Source organism: Colius striatus, chromosome 18, assembly GCF_028858725.1.
Source record: "Colius striatus isolate bColStr4 chromosome 18, bColStr4.1.hap1, whole genome shotgun sequence".
Lineage (NCBI taxonomy): Eukaryota > Metazoa > Chordata > Aves > Coliiformes > Coliidae > Colius > Colius striatus.
This window is the reverse complement of record NC_084776.1, coordinates 4,041,952-4,056,369: the sequence shown is the minus strand read 5'-3', so window position 1 is coordinate 4,056,369 and position 14,418 is coordinate 4,041,952. Positions and strand designations below refer to the sequence as shown.

Genomic DNA, 14,418 nt, shown 5'->3' with positions numbered 1-14,418 from the left:
ATGGATATAGGAGTAACTTTCTCTGGAAAAATACCCAGCATTAGTCCAACTCAACTAAAGCTTTAGACTTCCAGGCAAAGCATAAGGCTAAAAGGATAACATAATAAAGTAATAACTTGACAACTTTCAGGTTATACCTACAAATATTAATATTACACACATGCTTCCTTCCAGTCATAGTGAAAACAGCTGGAGCAGACAAGTGCAAAACAAACAGTGCAGGAAAAAAGAAAGTACAAACCAACAATACATGAACCATAGATCAGAAATAACTGCTGGAAGGCCAGAAAAAAAAGGAGATAAATATCATATCACAAAAATATCATTCTCATTATCTGACAGTTAAATTACACATGCTGCACAGACAACTGTACTTAAAAGCATCTAGAATCGAACTTTGTAATGTTCGTTTAAACAGGAACATGGAGTAACAGTTCCCCTCACGCTGCCCTACAAACCAGGCAGCTCGAGATACTACTAATCTGAACTGAATTCAGAGTATCTCTCTAGCCTGATGACCTGATATGTATATAAGAGCAAAGAGAAGCTGTACTGTAGAGTTACTTTCATACAACTACTTTTGTAAAGCAAACTGCTGTAGCCACTGTGTCAAACTAATTCAAGAAAATTATGCCCTTTGAGTCTTTTGTACATGAACTTAGGATGGTATAGTTGACTGATGATCATGTAGTCCAGTCTTCCAATCTTCCTTAAAGAAGCATTTAACAAGCCAGATCCACTGATTCTGCAACCAGGAGAGGATACAACCCAAACTCCATCATCACATGCACTTGGGGCTGAAAGCCATCCAACTTTGAGGCTCAATCTGCCTCCCCAAGAAGACTTAACTTCTTTAATCTATTATTGTCTAGCTGCCTGCACAAAACTATCCTTGAACAAATCAAGAAGAGAAGCTTGGGGTTGCATTCTCCATATCTTTATAGCTGCTTTTATGCAAAAGATATGGCTTCTCTGCAAACAAGGAACTGCTTCCTGTACAACAATGTAATCATCTAAGAATCACAGAAACTTATCTTCCTAACCTGGGACACTAAAGAGCAAGTGGGGCACTAATTGACCAATGTCAGTGCTCCTCCCTTCTAAACTGTAGCCTGGCAGCAGACTGACAAATTCCCTCACCTTTCTCATTGGTGTGAGGCAATGAATGACAGTGCTGTGAATGCATAACTGCAGTATCACTATTCTGTGAGTGTGCTGTGATGCATCCCCAAAAAGACACCAGCTCAAGGAACAGCAGTAGGCTGAGAAAAGTTGCATTTGGAGAGATCTCTTTCCCTCTGTAGACCAACCTGCTTCTGAGCTCAGAAAGTTAGAAGGCTTGCAGATTGAACCAATCTCACCACGTACAAGCTACTTAAGGATGAAAAGACATCTCAATTCAACAGGACACCAGCAGCAGAAACAAGTGTCAGGAAATCCTCCGTACCTTGGATCATTTTCCCTATAGAGTTACTAGTTCTTTGGGTGATTTCTGATACTCATTTTGTCGAGAGGTTACATCTTGAGATGTACCTGACAGCAGTCATCCTCAAAAACACGTGTCTGTAGAGCCACATCCTAGCCCAGAGATGCTTATGCAGTCACTACTAATCATTCTGGTTTCAAGCTATTTAGAAAGGGCAAAAATGCAAAAACTTCATGGAAAGACTGTTTGCTGAAAACATGAAGCAACGGACAGCAGACAAAACCTATTCCAAATTCACCTCTGATGTAGTAACATTTTGCACTCAAATATTAACTTTCATTTGAAAACCTCAACACGTTTATTTACCAAAAAAACCCCGAATGCAAACAATTCTGGTTAACAGTGATTCGTGGTAGGTAAGGAATTTCTTCCTCCTAGACTCAAAACTGATGAAAAGCCAGTTTACTTTTAAGCTAATATATACTTAATGCACAAATACTTTTTCCCCCCAGAGGCTTTTGTTTTAGAGAACATGTAACGTTTATTCAATTTCTTCAAATATTACCTGATAAGCTTTTAATAAATGTAATAACTTGAAAGCCTCAGCTGAATAAAGCTGTCTGCAGGGCTCTGGACTTACAAACTAGAAACAAAACAAACATAAAATGTGAACCAAAGAGCCTGAATGAATATTCCAACTGCATTTCAACCAATTGCACCAACATGGGGTGCCAGTCAGGTTAATTGCATTTAATTAACCACCATTCTCAACTGTCAGATGTTGCCCAACTCAGAGAGCAGGCAGTGTGAAGCACCTTCTACAGATCTCTGCCAGCTCATTCACAGTGAATTGCAAAATTTGAACAGCTTCTTACAAACTGTTTTTTACTCAGACCTTTGATGAGCAAATTTCAGCTTTCTTACACCAAACCAATGTGTGTTCTCACTGTAGCTGTACTCATAAATAAATCCCTATTCCAGAGAAGTTTAATTCTTCTTCCAACAAAGACATAGCTAAGGCAAAGACATTTTTAGGCAATATTTCAATACAACATGTCACATGGTATAAATCCTGTACATGACACACCATAGGGAACACAAGAAATACGTGTATCTTTGTGAAGACCGTTCTACTCTAAACCTCCTCCATCAACAAAAACATATAATTAAAACAACTGGAATGAGTTTTTGCTCTTCTACCAAAAAAGATACACCAAACCCATCCATTATCCAAACAGATCACTTCAGTTAACCCATACAGTGACACTGCATGTAGACTGAAACACATTAAGTTGAGCAAGAACAGACAACTGTTACAGGTAGGAAGTGAAAATGATTTCTTTATAAAATAGTTCCTTTAAGTTCCTTTCAATTGCAGGTGGGAATTTGGCATCCAGAATGCAATGACTAGTGTTGAAGTTGAGTTGCAAATAGAACATGACATATGGCAAACCCATGACACCTTCCATGTATACAGACCAAGACTGTTTTTCTAGGCTACTTCTTACTCTCTGCACAAGACATTCTTATCTTTTAAGTTCTTATCTTACACAATCAGTATATTCTCCACAAAGCATGTTCTCTTCCTACCTTCTTACTGAGAAGTGATTAAAACATGTATCATCGTCACAAAAAACGTGCCTGTAAAATAACCTCAAGGATTATGGATGGGTATCAAATATCAGTAACATACAGGGAACATTACTAATTGGAGAGCTGTAAATGTAACATTTTCCTATTTAACAGTTGAATACCTATTTGGTGTGGCATCAAGGCTACAGAAATGATGGAACTACGGGTGAGTTGTGAAACTCTCATCAAAAACATCAGTAACCAATACTGTCTTCCAGAGTACTGATGTCTTAGAGGCTGCTGGTAGTTGGGAACAAAAATAAAGTACTAACATGCAAAGAGTTCCTTCTCCTGCACATTTCAGGGTATGAAAACTCATCTGGACATCTGCCCCCCAGATCATTCACAGGTTGAATGAGAAAGAAAACCAATGCTGAAGAAGCTGTTAATGTAAGTTGCTGTTGAGAACCAGGCGAACACCTGAATGTTGCCCTTAGGCAGAATGACCTAAGAACTTCTCAGATATGACTAAGATCATGAACCTACATTAGCTTTTTTTAAGCTTCTTAGTATAGTATCCTGTGGGGGGGAGAAGTGCCACTCCCATGGCATTTGCAAGCACCAAGGGGCCAGAAGAGAAGCCTACCCTGAAAGGCTAGAGCCAGAGAAATGGCCTTCTCTTCAGAGAGCTCTGGCCCCAGTTCTGCTCACTGGGAGTGAAATGAGCACAAAGGCACACAGATTCCACTGACAAAAGGGTTCTGCTACATGGACACATCTTTTCCCTTTAAAATACAGTTGGTCAGTGGCTGCTGCTCCTGCTAAGCTCATGCTCCCTGCTCTAACTGGCATTGTCTTAATACCACTTTTTCTAATGCTTTCCTTCACCTCCCTCATAAGCCTGTGTTTAAGTTTTTCTGCTTCTCAAGGGTCTTATATTTAGGCACAGCTTTGGATAAAATGGTTTACCAATCAAAGTAACAAGATGACTGAAGGCAATTCTGAAGGACCTGTGGTGTCAAAGGAAGGTCAGTGAAAGCTGTAGAACAAGTTCTGGTGTGTGGGTACAGTTCAGTGTCAAAGACACTGATACTATCTCCAGAGACTGCCACATTTCAAGTTTTTTTAAGGGTTAGCAGAGCAATGTCCCATTTTATTGTGTTGTTTTAGAAGAAAACAGTGACTTTCATTCACAGGAAAACAGGAATATTTGCAACAGGAAAAACTGAAAACTACAGGAGATCTCCTCCAACTGTCCTCTGGCTGGGCTGAGCTCTGAGGGGTGCTCTGCACCATGAACTCACAGCTAAGGTTCCAGATTGCTTCTCTCTCTAAAACCAAAACTTTTTCCAATATTCACAAGCACACCAGACACTGAAGTAAGCAGGAGGACAGAGTGATAAATACATGAATTTACATCTCAGGGCAGAGCTGTCCACGATAATTTTAGGTGTGCAACACAAGTTTGCTTTCTCCCTCAAACCCTTACAATATGGTTTTTTAAGTGACCAAGGAGATCTGCAACTCAAACACAACTCATAAACATTAATTAACATACAGACTGAAGATGTCCACTTTAAAACCTTCTGCTGTCTCACCTAGGTTTCCATGCCTATCAGCTAACTGGCCAAAACAACCCATGCTGAGATAAAGAGTGCATTAAAAGAAAAGACATCTGGCTGAGGCTGGGCTTTTCCCATGTCAGGGGCACACACGGTGCTGCAAAGCATTGGGACCAGCCCCAAGGCTGTAGGAGGGACAGTCCCATGTTCTAAATGTCAGTTTAATCCCAGAGAGGTGGTTATTTTTGAGCTGGATTGGCTCCATGTTCAAAGAGAAACAGGCACGATTTGGAACCTTCACGGCTCACAAAAACAAGAGGTTTTTTTCCAGCTAGAGAGAGCTGTAAATCATTACTGCATAATATTTATGGTGACTATTTACTGACAGGTCTGTTGCACTTCTCATTGCTGTATCTGACATGTCAGCCTTTTAGAACAAGCTCCTATACATCACTAGGGCAATTCCAAGAGCCATGTGCTGTGTCGAACAAATAACAACAATCAGCATTTCATCTTAGAAAGAAAAAACAGGCAAGGAAGCAATTGTATGAGCATACAATACAGATCTAGGAAAATGACATTAAAAGTTGGGGTAGAAAGTAACAAAAATAATACAGAGCAGTAGATCATCACTAGTACTCTTAAAAAATATCTACAGTAAACACAAGCTGCAAAATCTTTAGGCAATCTCACGTTTTTCATGTTATCTCAACACCAAGAATTGTCTTTTTCATGGGAATGTATTAATCATGGGACACCAATAATTCTACATAAGCCTTCTACAGTTAAATGGGTTAATCACAGGTGAGGTGACAGGAATAAAATTCACAGCAATTGAAACCAGTTCTGAAAAAGGACCGAAGTACAGAATAGATTTCAAGCTGGAAGTTGTGGTGAGGACTGCAGCTGGCAGAGCAAAAAGGCTAGCGTAAGAGCTGAAAAAAGAAACAGAGAAATGGAGAACCTGAGATCAGACACTGATCTGAGGTACAACAGCAGGGTGGGGAGACCGAGAGGAGAAAGAAACCTAGAGAAAAAAGGGGCTGAATTCTACCACGGCCTGAGTTGAAGAGTTTGTGATTACACAAGTAAAATGATACAAACCTTAGTAATGAAAAGCATGTTTCTGTTTCTATTTCTATTTAGTATTTAAAAATACTTTTTCATAATCTTATTGAGTACTATTTTTAAAACTTCATGAGTTGCAAATCAGTGTTTTCCTTGCAAAATCTGAACTCCATACCTGTCAGGTCCCTACAGTGACCTCAGTCCAATCTTAGAGTCCAGACTAAGAAAATATTAGCACTCTATAACAGAGATTTTAAAGTCATTTCTGTTGACAGCCTGCATTTATTTTTTTCCAGTTCCTAATTAAATAACAACAGTAGGAACATTACACAGCTTCACTGCTAGGTGCTTTCACTTTTCAGAAAGAGGAGTGGAGCTATTATATCCCAGGTGAAAAACAAAGCCTTGAGCTTTGCTTAACCTGAACTGTAACCCCATATATTACACCAGCATTTTCAGGTAACAATGAGCAATCTATCAAAGAACATAACCTCAAACTTTCCTCTGCCATGCTGCAGTATAATGGAAACTGCAAATTCCAGCTGGCCTTTTCATTGTCTCCTGATCCTGAGAATTCACCAAGAGCACCTTTCAGCAGTGAATTTTTGAAGGCTTTTCCATCTCAGCACACACACAGCAGACAGCACCCATTTTAAAGTACGCTATTTATTACCTCTGTAAAAATAATCTGCTTGGCACTCCATCTTGCCACCAGTTTCCCTATTTCCTGCACTTTTATTACTCCACACAATACCTTACAACCACCCTGGTTATTTCCTAAGAGGTTTTGTAGGACAGTGGCTCCTGCACTTTGCTTTTCACCTTTGAAAGTAGAACTGTAATGGCTTTTGGATATCAACCAATACTTAGTGCTCACTGCTATCTTTGCTGTGGAAACAGAATGATCAAAATGCTGTTGGACAGTATACAGGGCCTACAGCTAGTCATTGGTATTTGGATATCAACGTATTTACAGCTTCAGGTTCTTTTCAGAAAGAAAACAAGCCCCCTTACTGAGGAGATTATGAAGGCACAGAGCTAACGTGTTCTAGTCTCCCTAGTTCCTCCATCCACCTTCATGGCTTCAGCTTCTAAAAGTTTGTTTCTCCTACTGTCATCAATTACTTCACGGGAAATTGACTGTGTTTCTATTTCGAGGACTATTGCCGGTACACGTCCAGGTCCGGTGTTAGGGCAGCACCGCAGGGCAAAGTTGCCGGCACGCAGCTGCTCAGGCGGACGCAGACCCTCACCCCCGCGCACGCAGACGGGCACACGGCGTTAACGGCAGTAAACCGGCCAGCGTGGGCTGCGGGCAGCCACGGCGAACTCTCGGCAAAGCCCCAGCAGGAGCCCACCCCGGCGCCCGTGGGGGCGGGGCGGCCCGGCCTGCACGGGGCAAGGCCTCCCCCGGCCCTCACGGCCTCGGCCGCCCCCGGGCGAGCAGTGCCCACCCTTCGCAGCGGCCGGGCCCGGGGCACCGCCGCTGTCGCTGCCCTCCCCGCCGGCCCCCAGGCCCCCAGGCCCAGCGCGGGTCCCGGCTCGCTTACCCCGGGCCTCGGCGAGAGCAGCACCAGCAGCGCGCCCAGGCTGAGGAAGAGGAGGCGGCGGCGGAGCGGCTCCATGGCTGCCACCCGCAGGGGCTCGGCGAGCGCCGGGCTCCCCCCGCGCCGCGCTGGCTGCGGCCGCGGCGTGTCGGGGCGGGGCCGCCTGGCCCGGGCCACCGACGTCAGCCGTTGGCAGCCCCGGTCCCGGCCCCGCGCAGGTAGCGCCGGCGCCGCGCCCGGCGGGCAGCGCTTCCCGCACCCCCTCCAGCGGCCGCTTCGCCCACGGCACGCGCCTCCCTTCCGCCGGCCTTTGGGCTGAGCCGCTGAGCGAGAAGGGACGGGGACGCCGGCAGCGAGGCCCCCTGGCTTCGTTCCGCTGCTGGGAGCCTCCCCTCTTGAGCTGAGCCCCGGCACAACCGCGGCCTACTCGGGGAAGCCCGGCCAGACGGCACGGTTGAAGCGGCGGGGTGCCAGCAGGGCTGGCTGGATGGTGCTGGGGTGCTTTGTAGGGTGTTTTTTTTTGATACCGTGTGGGTAAAGTCAGAATTAACGAATCACCTCCCTCTTCCAGCACCGCCCTGCCCGGTACAATATCCCTATTGATATTTCCTTTTCAAAGCAGATCAGGCCAAATTTATTTGGCATAGCTGCTGTTGACAAAGTCACTGTTGACCCTGGTGTACCTTGCAGTGCCTTAAATAAATGCAAAAACAAAGGACATGCCTTGGGCTCTTTGACCCAAAAAAAACAGGTTCAAGGTCCACTGATCAGATAAAAATAAACACAAGAAATACTGAATCAAATGGAAGAAGCTTTAAAAGAGAGTAAATTTACACTGCTTGGCACAGGCCTGGCCTTCAGGCACCTATTTATATAACAAAGCCACTTTGTCCTTGCTACATATTGTTTGCTTTTTAATACTGATATCATTAATGGAGCTGCAGAGCACACTGAGCACCAAGTGTGCAACAGGCACAGAACAGCAGCTCTGGCAGCTCCCTCTTTTACCAAGTGTGCCTTTGGCAGGAGCCATCATTATGGTCTAACCTGCAAGTTTGAATACATAAAAACATCCTGGAGCTACCAACCATGCTGAGGCTACTTCAGTACTTACAGATGGGTTTCTTTCTGGTGGTCTTGAATTTTAAGCATTCACGCTGTTTGAGCACAGAGCCTCTAACACGCTGCACTGTGCGTGCCATGGCAACAGCACGCACAAGGAACACACCTAGACCTCTCCCACACGTACGGAAAGGCCTCGTAACCATACACAAGGGCAGCTCATGCGGGCAGATGTCTGTGTAAAAAGCACACGCGATGTTGTGTAAGATGCGGGGCCTCCCCTGGGAAGGCAGGGGAGTGTTGCTTCTGCTCTGCTGCCTCTGGTCGGCTGCAGGTACCACTGGATGGCAGCAGTCCCCTTCCCACCGGCCTCATCTGCCCCGGGCTCAGCACCGAGCTGTCGTCCTCTGGTCTGAAAACTGGCTGGCGGCCCGTGGAGCTATCACATCTTTGCACACGATCTTATTAGCTGTAAGCTGAATTTCAGCCTACAGAATCACAGAATGGCCGGGATTGGAAGGGACCTTTAGAGATCATCCAGTCCACCCCCCCTGCCAAAAGCACATCCCACCTAGATCAGGTCACACAGGAACGCATCCAGATGGGTTTTGAAGACCGCCAGAGAAGGAGCCTCCACACCCTCCCTGGGCAGCCTGGGCCAGGGCTCCCTCACCCTCACTGTAAAATAGTTTTTCCTTACGTTTAAACGGAACTGTGTTCCAGCTTCATCCCATTACCCCTTGTTCTGTCACTAGATACACCAGAAAAAAGTGCTGTCCCAGCTTCCTGATATCCACCATTTAGTTGTCAATATTAATGAGATCCTCCCTCAGTCTCCTCTTCTACACACTAAATAGCCTCAAGTCCCGCAGCCTTTCCTCAAGAGGAAGATGTTCCAATTCCCTGATCACCTTGGTAGCCCTGCACTGGCCTCTCTCCAGCACTTCCCTGTCCCTCTTGAGCTGGGGAGCCCACAGGACTCCAGACCAGGCCTCCCCAGGGCAGAGTAGAGGGGAAGGAGAACCTCCCTCGACCTGCTGGCCACACCTTCTTGACGCTAGGTCCTAGATCAGGTCACATAGGAACACGTTCCTCAGAATGGCCGCAAGGGAGGGAGGAAAAATGTCAAAAGCAGGGGCTGAGGGGGCAGAAACGCTGCCAGGGCGGGAAGGAGCGTTGCCACGCGCTCTCCCTCCCTCAGCTCCCCTCAGAGGCAGGTGGCGGTGAGCAGGGACGAAGCTTTTACATTTTTAATATTGAGCTCTATTTCTTTAACAGCTGCACAGCGCTAGAGCAACTAACAAAATGAGAACGCACTATTGTTTCTGAAGAGGCGACTAAAGCTGGCCATCTCCCACAGCATCGCCTCCACCGGCCTGGCGCCATCTCAGCGCTCCTCGCCTCAGGCGCTGAGGGACACAGCCCCGCCCCGCCCGAAGCTCCGCCCACCTCCGCGCGCAACCGCGTCCACGTCGGCACGTGACCCAGAAGTTTAATCCTATTGGGCGCCACGCGGAGGGGCGGAGCGCCATGCGGTATAAAATGGAGTTGCGGGGCGCCGCCGGCCTCTCTCACAGTGCGGCGGGCTGAGGTGAGTGGTGCCCTAACGGGGTGGGAGGGAGGGCGGGTTGGCCGGGCTGCGCTGATGTCTCTTGACACGTGTTAGACTGCTGACATGGATGAAGCAAAACCTACTACTGAGCGCCCAGGCTGCCGCCCACGCCGCAGGGCGGCGGCGATGCGCCGCGGTTGTAACCCCCTTCCCTCTGCCTTCGTGTCTTTCAGGGCCCGTGTGGTGACCGACGGCTGTGAGGAGCGATCTGGCAAATAAAGCTGCGTGTAGGCCTCAAACGTGTACTGTGGTTGTGTAATGCGCGTGTCCCCCTCCTTCCCCGCACTACCTTTGACCCGGCGGAGTGCCCAGCCCGCGGCGCCGCCGGCCAAGCTGTAGTGCTAGAGCGAAGCGCTTGTTCATAACTGGGGCTGCCCGGCCCGACCCGGGTGGCCCTTTTAAAAGCAAGTGACAGCTCGTCTCGGCGAGCCCTGCCCTGCCTTGCCCGGCGCGGGGCGGCTGCGGCAGTGAACACAATGGCGGCGCGGCCGCAGGGAGGCGGAGACAGCGCCCACACGCTGCGGGCCTGGCCCGGAGCATCAAACCGACGTGACGGGGGAAACGGACTGAAGTCAGGGCCTAAAAAGTCGAGTGTGCTTCAGAAACCGAACTCAAGTTTTCTAGAGAAGACTTGAAGCAAGTTACAGAAGGCTGAGCATTCCTGGCACCTGCGGGGAGAGTAAAGCAGGTGTGGGAAGGAAGGAGGAAAGCAGTGTGGGGGGGGGTAACAAGAGCTTGGAAACGAGGATTGGACTCTCAGGATCTCAGCTGCAGCTATTTAAAGGATCTCCCTCTTTTGCTGCGCTGCAGGCAGAGGCTAGAGTTACAATTTCCGTATATACATAAGTTACATCTGCTGGTGCCTGGCTGCAGGAGAGTAGCTGAATCTATTGTGGCAAGATGGGTGAGAGGCTTTTGCCACCAAACCTACTACAGTAGATAGTGTGTGTACCCCCTTTAACTATTCGTTTCAAGCTTTTAACACGTGGACCATTAAAAACGTTTTCAAAGCTTGTTCCTCATACACTGCTGCAGTGAAGTTACTTTCACTACAGTACAATTGCTCAATTTAAGCTTTTCCTTTCAGAGTTAGAACAGTCTCAGCATTGGTTAACCCCAAACTCATGCCACAACCACCGAGTACAGCTAGGGGGTGATAATCTGAAAAGCAGAGAGGATGTTGCCCTTTCAAAGAATGTTTTTAAACAACTTTGAGAGGGTGGCTGAGCATGGAGAAATGAATTTTTAGTAAGTAGTTGTTTGACATGGGATAAATTTATTTAATAAAACAAAGCAAGCAGATTGTAGTTACCCACAGTTTATGAAGTGCAAGATGACAATCGTGTAATAAGTCTAAATCTGTTGTACACATTAGTGCAGCTAGTCCTTTGACTTTAGTTATTGCACATAGAAATTAAATCATATAAAAGACCTGCGTACAAGACATGCAGACTTCATGAAAGGCAAATAATGCCTATGTAATCAGAGCAAACCCCAGAATATACACAGCCTGGAATGGTCAAGGAGGAGTTCAGGTAACAAATATAACCTACTCATATTTCAATTAAAGGTAACCAAAATAGGTGTTCAAATATAGAATTAATTTTAAATATATTAAATGCTTGATTTATGTTTCAGGCAAGGTGCTGTTTAAAAAACCTTCAATATAGTAGCTTCATTTAGAGATGGTAAATCATCAAGTTACACATGGAAATTTTGATTTACATCAAATGTGACAACACAACATACAAAAAAGTTCTTAGAAAATTACTTCTAAAAAAAAAAAGCAAATCATGTTATAAAAGGAGAGCCAAAACTCACCTTCTTTGTAAACTAAAACATTTTCTGACATCCATGAACAGTTGGCAACACTGAGTATCAGAAAAACATGTGTTGAGTAGTAGATATGTAGTGTTCAAATATTGAATTTACTGCATCCATTTAGTCTTGAATCAATCTACCAGATAGAAATAAAAGGCAGTTCCCTCTTCCCCTCTTAGTTTTGGCCATTAATTAGCACAAACAGTCTTTAATTACATTTGGATCAGCTTGAATAACTGCAATGCTTGAATTCCTATTTCACAAAGTCCAAAAAAACAGTGCACAGGGATCAAAATCTTTCAGTCCCAGCTGTTCTTACAAACACCAAGCAATCTGCTGCCTGGAGTTACCCCAGCTGTGACTGGGAGAATTTGCCCCACACTTTGCATGTAAACACAGTGCAATGGGGAAAGACAGCAACAAGCTCTCCTAGAAGAAAAAACTTGGTGTGTTTTGTTGTAGCAAGAGGCTCTATACACAGTAGGGTAACTAAGTACTTCTGGTCATGTGCAGTATTGACACTTTATGTGTGTGCTCATGTCTTTATAAACATTCAGAATAAATCATGAACCAAGGTGATTGTACCTCACTATAAGGCGGCTTGCTATGGTTTGGTCTCATGGCTTTACCAACTTTTCTCCTCATTTACAAAAGGCTGACAGTCTCACCTTCACTGATAGTTGTGTGTGTTTATGGCTACTTGCTTCCCAAAAAAAGCACAAGTTCTGTATGAAAAAAGTAATATGTATATACCACATGGAATCACAATATTACCTATACATCCAATTTACATTCTTTTATCCTGAAAGCATTTCATATTTCGATTGCTTGACACAAGCTATTGACTGCAGAAGTGAAAGAACATAAAACAGTTCATTCTACACCTCCAACTGCCTGAGAAAGAAAAATATTCCTCCAGTTTTACAAATTCATTCCTTATTTAGGATTTTTTTCCCCATTTGGCACGCAGTTCCTTTGCTGCCAAACAACCTTTCAATGCTTTAATGCACATTAAGATAGCATGAAAACATAAGCTGAACAAAAGGTGTGTCAACAAGCTCCTTGATCGATTACAGTTTAGGTTCCTCCTCCCTCCCCCAAGAACAGGTCATCTTAGTCTCTGAGTTAAAATCCTGACAGCAGCCACTACAAAAATAAATCAACTGCTTAATGGAATGAAACTTCATGTAGCTGAAGTACACAGGAACAATAACCAGGCAAGTGAGCACAAAGGTATGGTAATAGGCAGTCCTCAGTGGAGGGAACAGTGGCACAAGGTAAGGATGAGAACTACAGCACAGTTTATAAAACCATGAGAGTAACTTTTATAATACTGTAAACTGCAAAGAGTCTTCACATGTCATGGTTGATCAGGGGTCTCCGTGATCAGATCCTTTGAAGGGCATGTAGAGGAGCGTGGATCCATGGCTGAGTGCATTAAAGGAATATAAACATCATCCATGTTTGGCATGACAAAGATTTTCTGTGAAAGAGATAAGTTACATTTCATACATCACCTGAAACCTCAGTTTGCTGATTTTAGTTAAAGAATGCAACAAATTTCCAGATAAAAGGTTCCTCAGTTCAGCTCTGAGTCCATGCCCCCACTGAAGCCCTACAGCATCTATCAACTCAAGAGGACATGCAAAAGTTAAAGAACCCACCTCTCTAATAGACCAAAACTACCATGAATGAAATGAAAATGTAAAGGAAACACACCTGAAACTCTTGTTCTAGTTTCCTCTCTATCCAGTCAGTTACATGAACCAGAGTCACTTCTCTCTCACCAAGTTTTGGCCGAGCTTTCAACTCCAGGTAGGGAGGTCTTCGAAAGCCATACCTTAGGAGAATACACAGAACATGTTTTGTAACAAACCTTAAATACTTAAATGTGTTAACTTTAATGTGTCATCTGTCAAAGTTCTCTTAATAGCAATCCTACCTCATTTAAAACTAATTGATATTGCACCTCTTCCAGCACCCATTGCAACTACACTTTATCTTTTTCCTTAGTTGCAACCTCTTAGGTAGCAGATCCCTGAAACAGTTTGCAGTCAGCCCCTCTTACCATATTCTGTCAGTAGGTGGAGGTGGAATGTTAATCACTAGCGTTCCTCTGCACTCCTGTACTTCAACTGTTAGCAGCAATGGAGTATTGGAGACTTCCTCAATTTTCTTCTTAATAAACTCAGTCTCTGTTGCTTTCTGAAAGTATTTTGACTTAGTAATTTTATCCACAATTCTCATGATCTTACTTGTCCGATGCCCTCCAACATACCTTTAGATAAAGAACAGAAAGAGATAAAGAACATCAAGGTCATTTTCTTAAACCTGTCATTTGCTACTACACCCATTGATTTCTGATTAAATCATTACAGGTTTTGGCATAAAAACTCTAAACAGACACATACTCGCCTGTCCAAGATGTATCTACCATCACCTGTACACAGCAGCTGTATTCTGTCAGCAATCCTGTCTGGTCTCACCACTCCTTCCCAGGTGGCATTGGAAGCACAACATTTTTTAAAGTTCAAATGCACTTACATCATTTATGCCAGCAAGCTGGCACGAGAAGGGACAACCTGTCTATTACTGTTCTAAGAAACAAATGCACCAAAACATATGAATATATCAGCATAGAAGGCCCAGCCATGCCTCATCTATTTAACAGCACGTGTCAGACAAAGAGGTTTTAATTTTAAGGGATTGTAGCATTTACAATGGCTTGAAGATGGTGAAAAAGAAGTG

At 44.8% G+C, this 14,418-nt stretch overlaps 2 protein-coding genes and 2 non-coding genes across 7 annotated transcripts in view; 2 read left to right on the top strand and 2 right to left on the bottom strand.

Annotated features, from left to right (window-relative positions):
- Positions 1-7,326, bottom strand: part of ERN1 (endoplasmic reticulum to nucleus signaling 1) — a 30,206-nt gene extending 22,880 nt beyond the window's left edge. For both annotated transcript variants that reach the window (XM_062011083.1, XM_062011084.1), the window contains exon 1: positions 7,179-7,326. In XM_062011083.1, coding sequence (XP_061867067.1) covers positions 7,179-7,253 — 75 coding nt within the window. In that variant the 5' untranslated portion in view covers positions 7,254-7,326. The remainder of the gene's footprint in view (positions 1-7,178) is intronic.
- Positions 7,327-9,876: 2,550 nt separating this feature from the next.
- On the top strand, positions 9,877-9,940 carry LOC133627231 (small nucleolar RNA SNORD104). Its single transcript, XR_009820029.1, has one exon. It is a non-coding gene; the product is annotated as a small nucleolar RNA SNORD104 (small nucleolar RNA).
- Positions 9,941-10,129: 189 nt separating this feature from the next.
- LOC133627232 (small nucleolar RNA SNORA50) lies at positions 10,130-10,266 on the top strand. Its single transcript, XR_009820030.1, has one exon. It is a non-coding gene; the product is annotated as a small nucleolar RNA SNORA50 (small nucleolar RNA).
- An 839-nt stretch (positions 10,267-11,105) lies between these two features.
- Positions 11,106-14,418, bottom strand: part of TEX2 (testis expressed 2) — a 58,737-nt gene continuing 55,424 nt past the window's right edge. For all 3 annotated transcript variants that reach the window (XM_062011148.1, XM_062011147.1, XM_062011149.1), the window contains 3 exons: positions 13,739-13,948; positions 13,390-13,510; positions 11,106-13,153 (listed from right to left, as the gene is read on the bottom strand). In XM_062011148.1, coding sequence (XP_061867132.1) covers positions 13,031-13,153; positions 13,390-13,510; positions 13,739-13,948 — 454 coding nt within the window. In that variant the 3' untranslated portion in view covers positions 11,106-13,030. The remainder of the gene's footprint in view (positions 13,154-13,389; positions 13,511-13,738; positions 13,949-14,418) is intronic.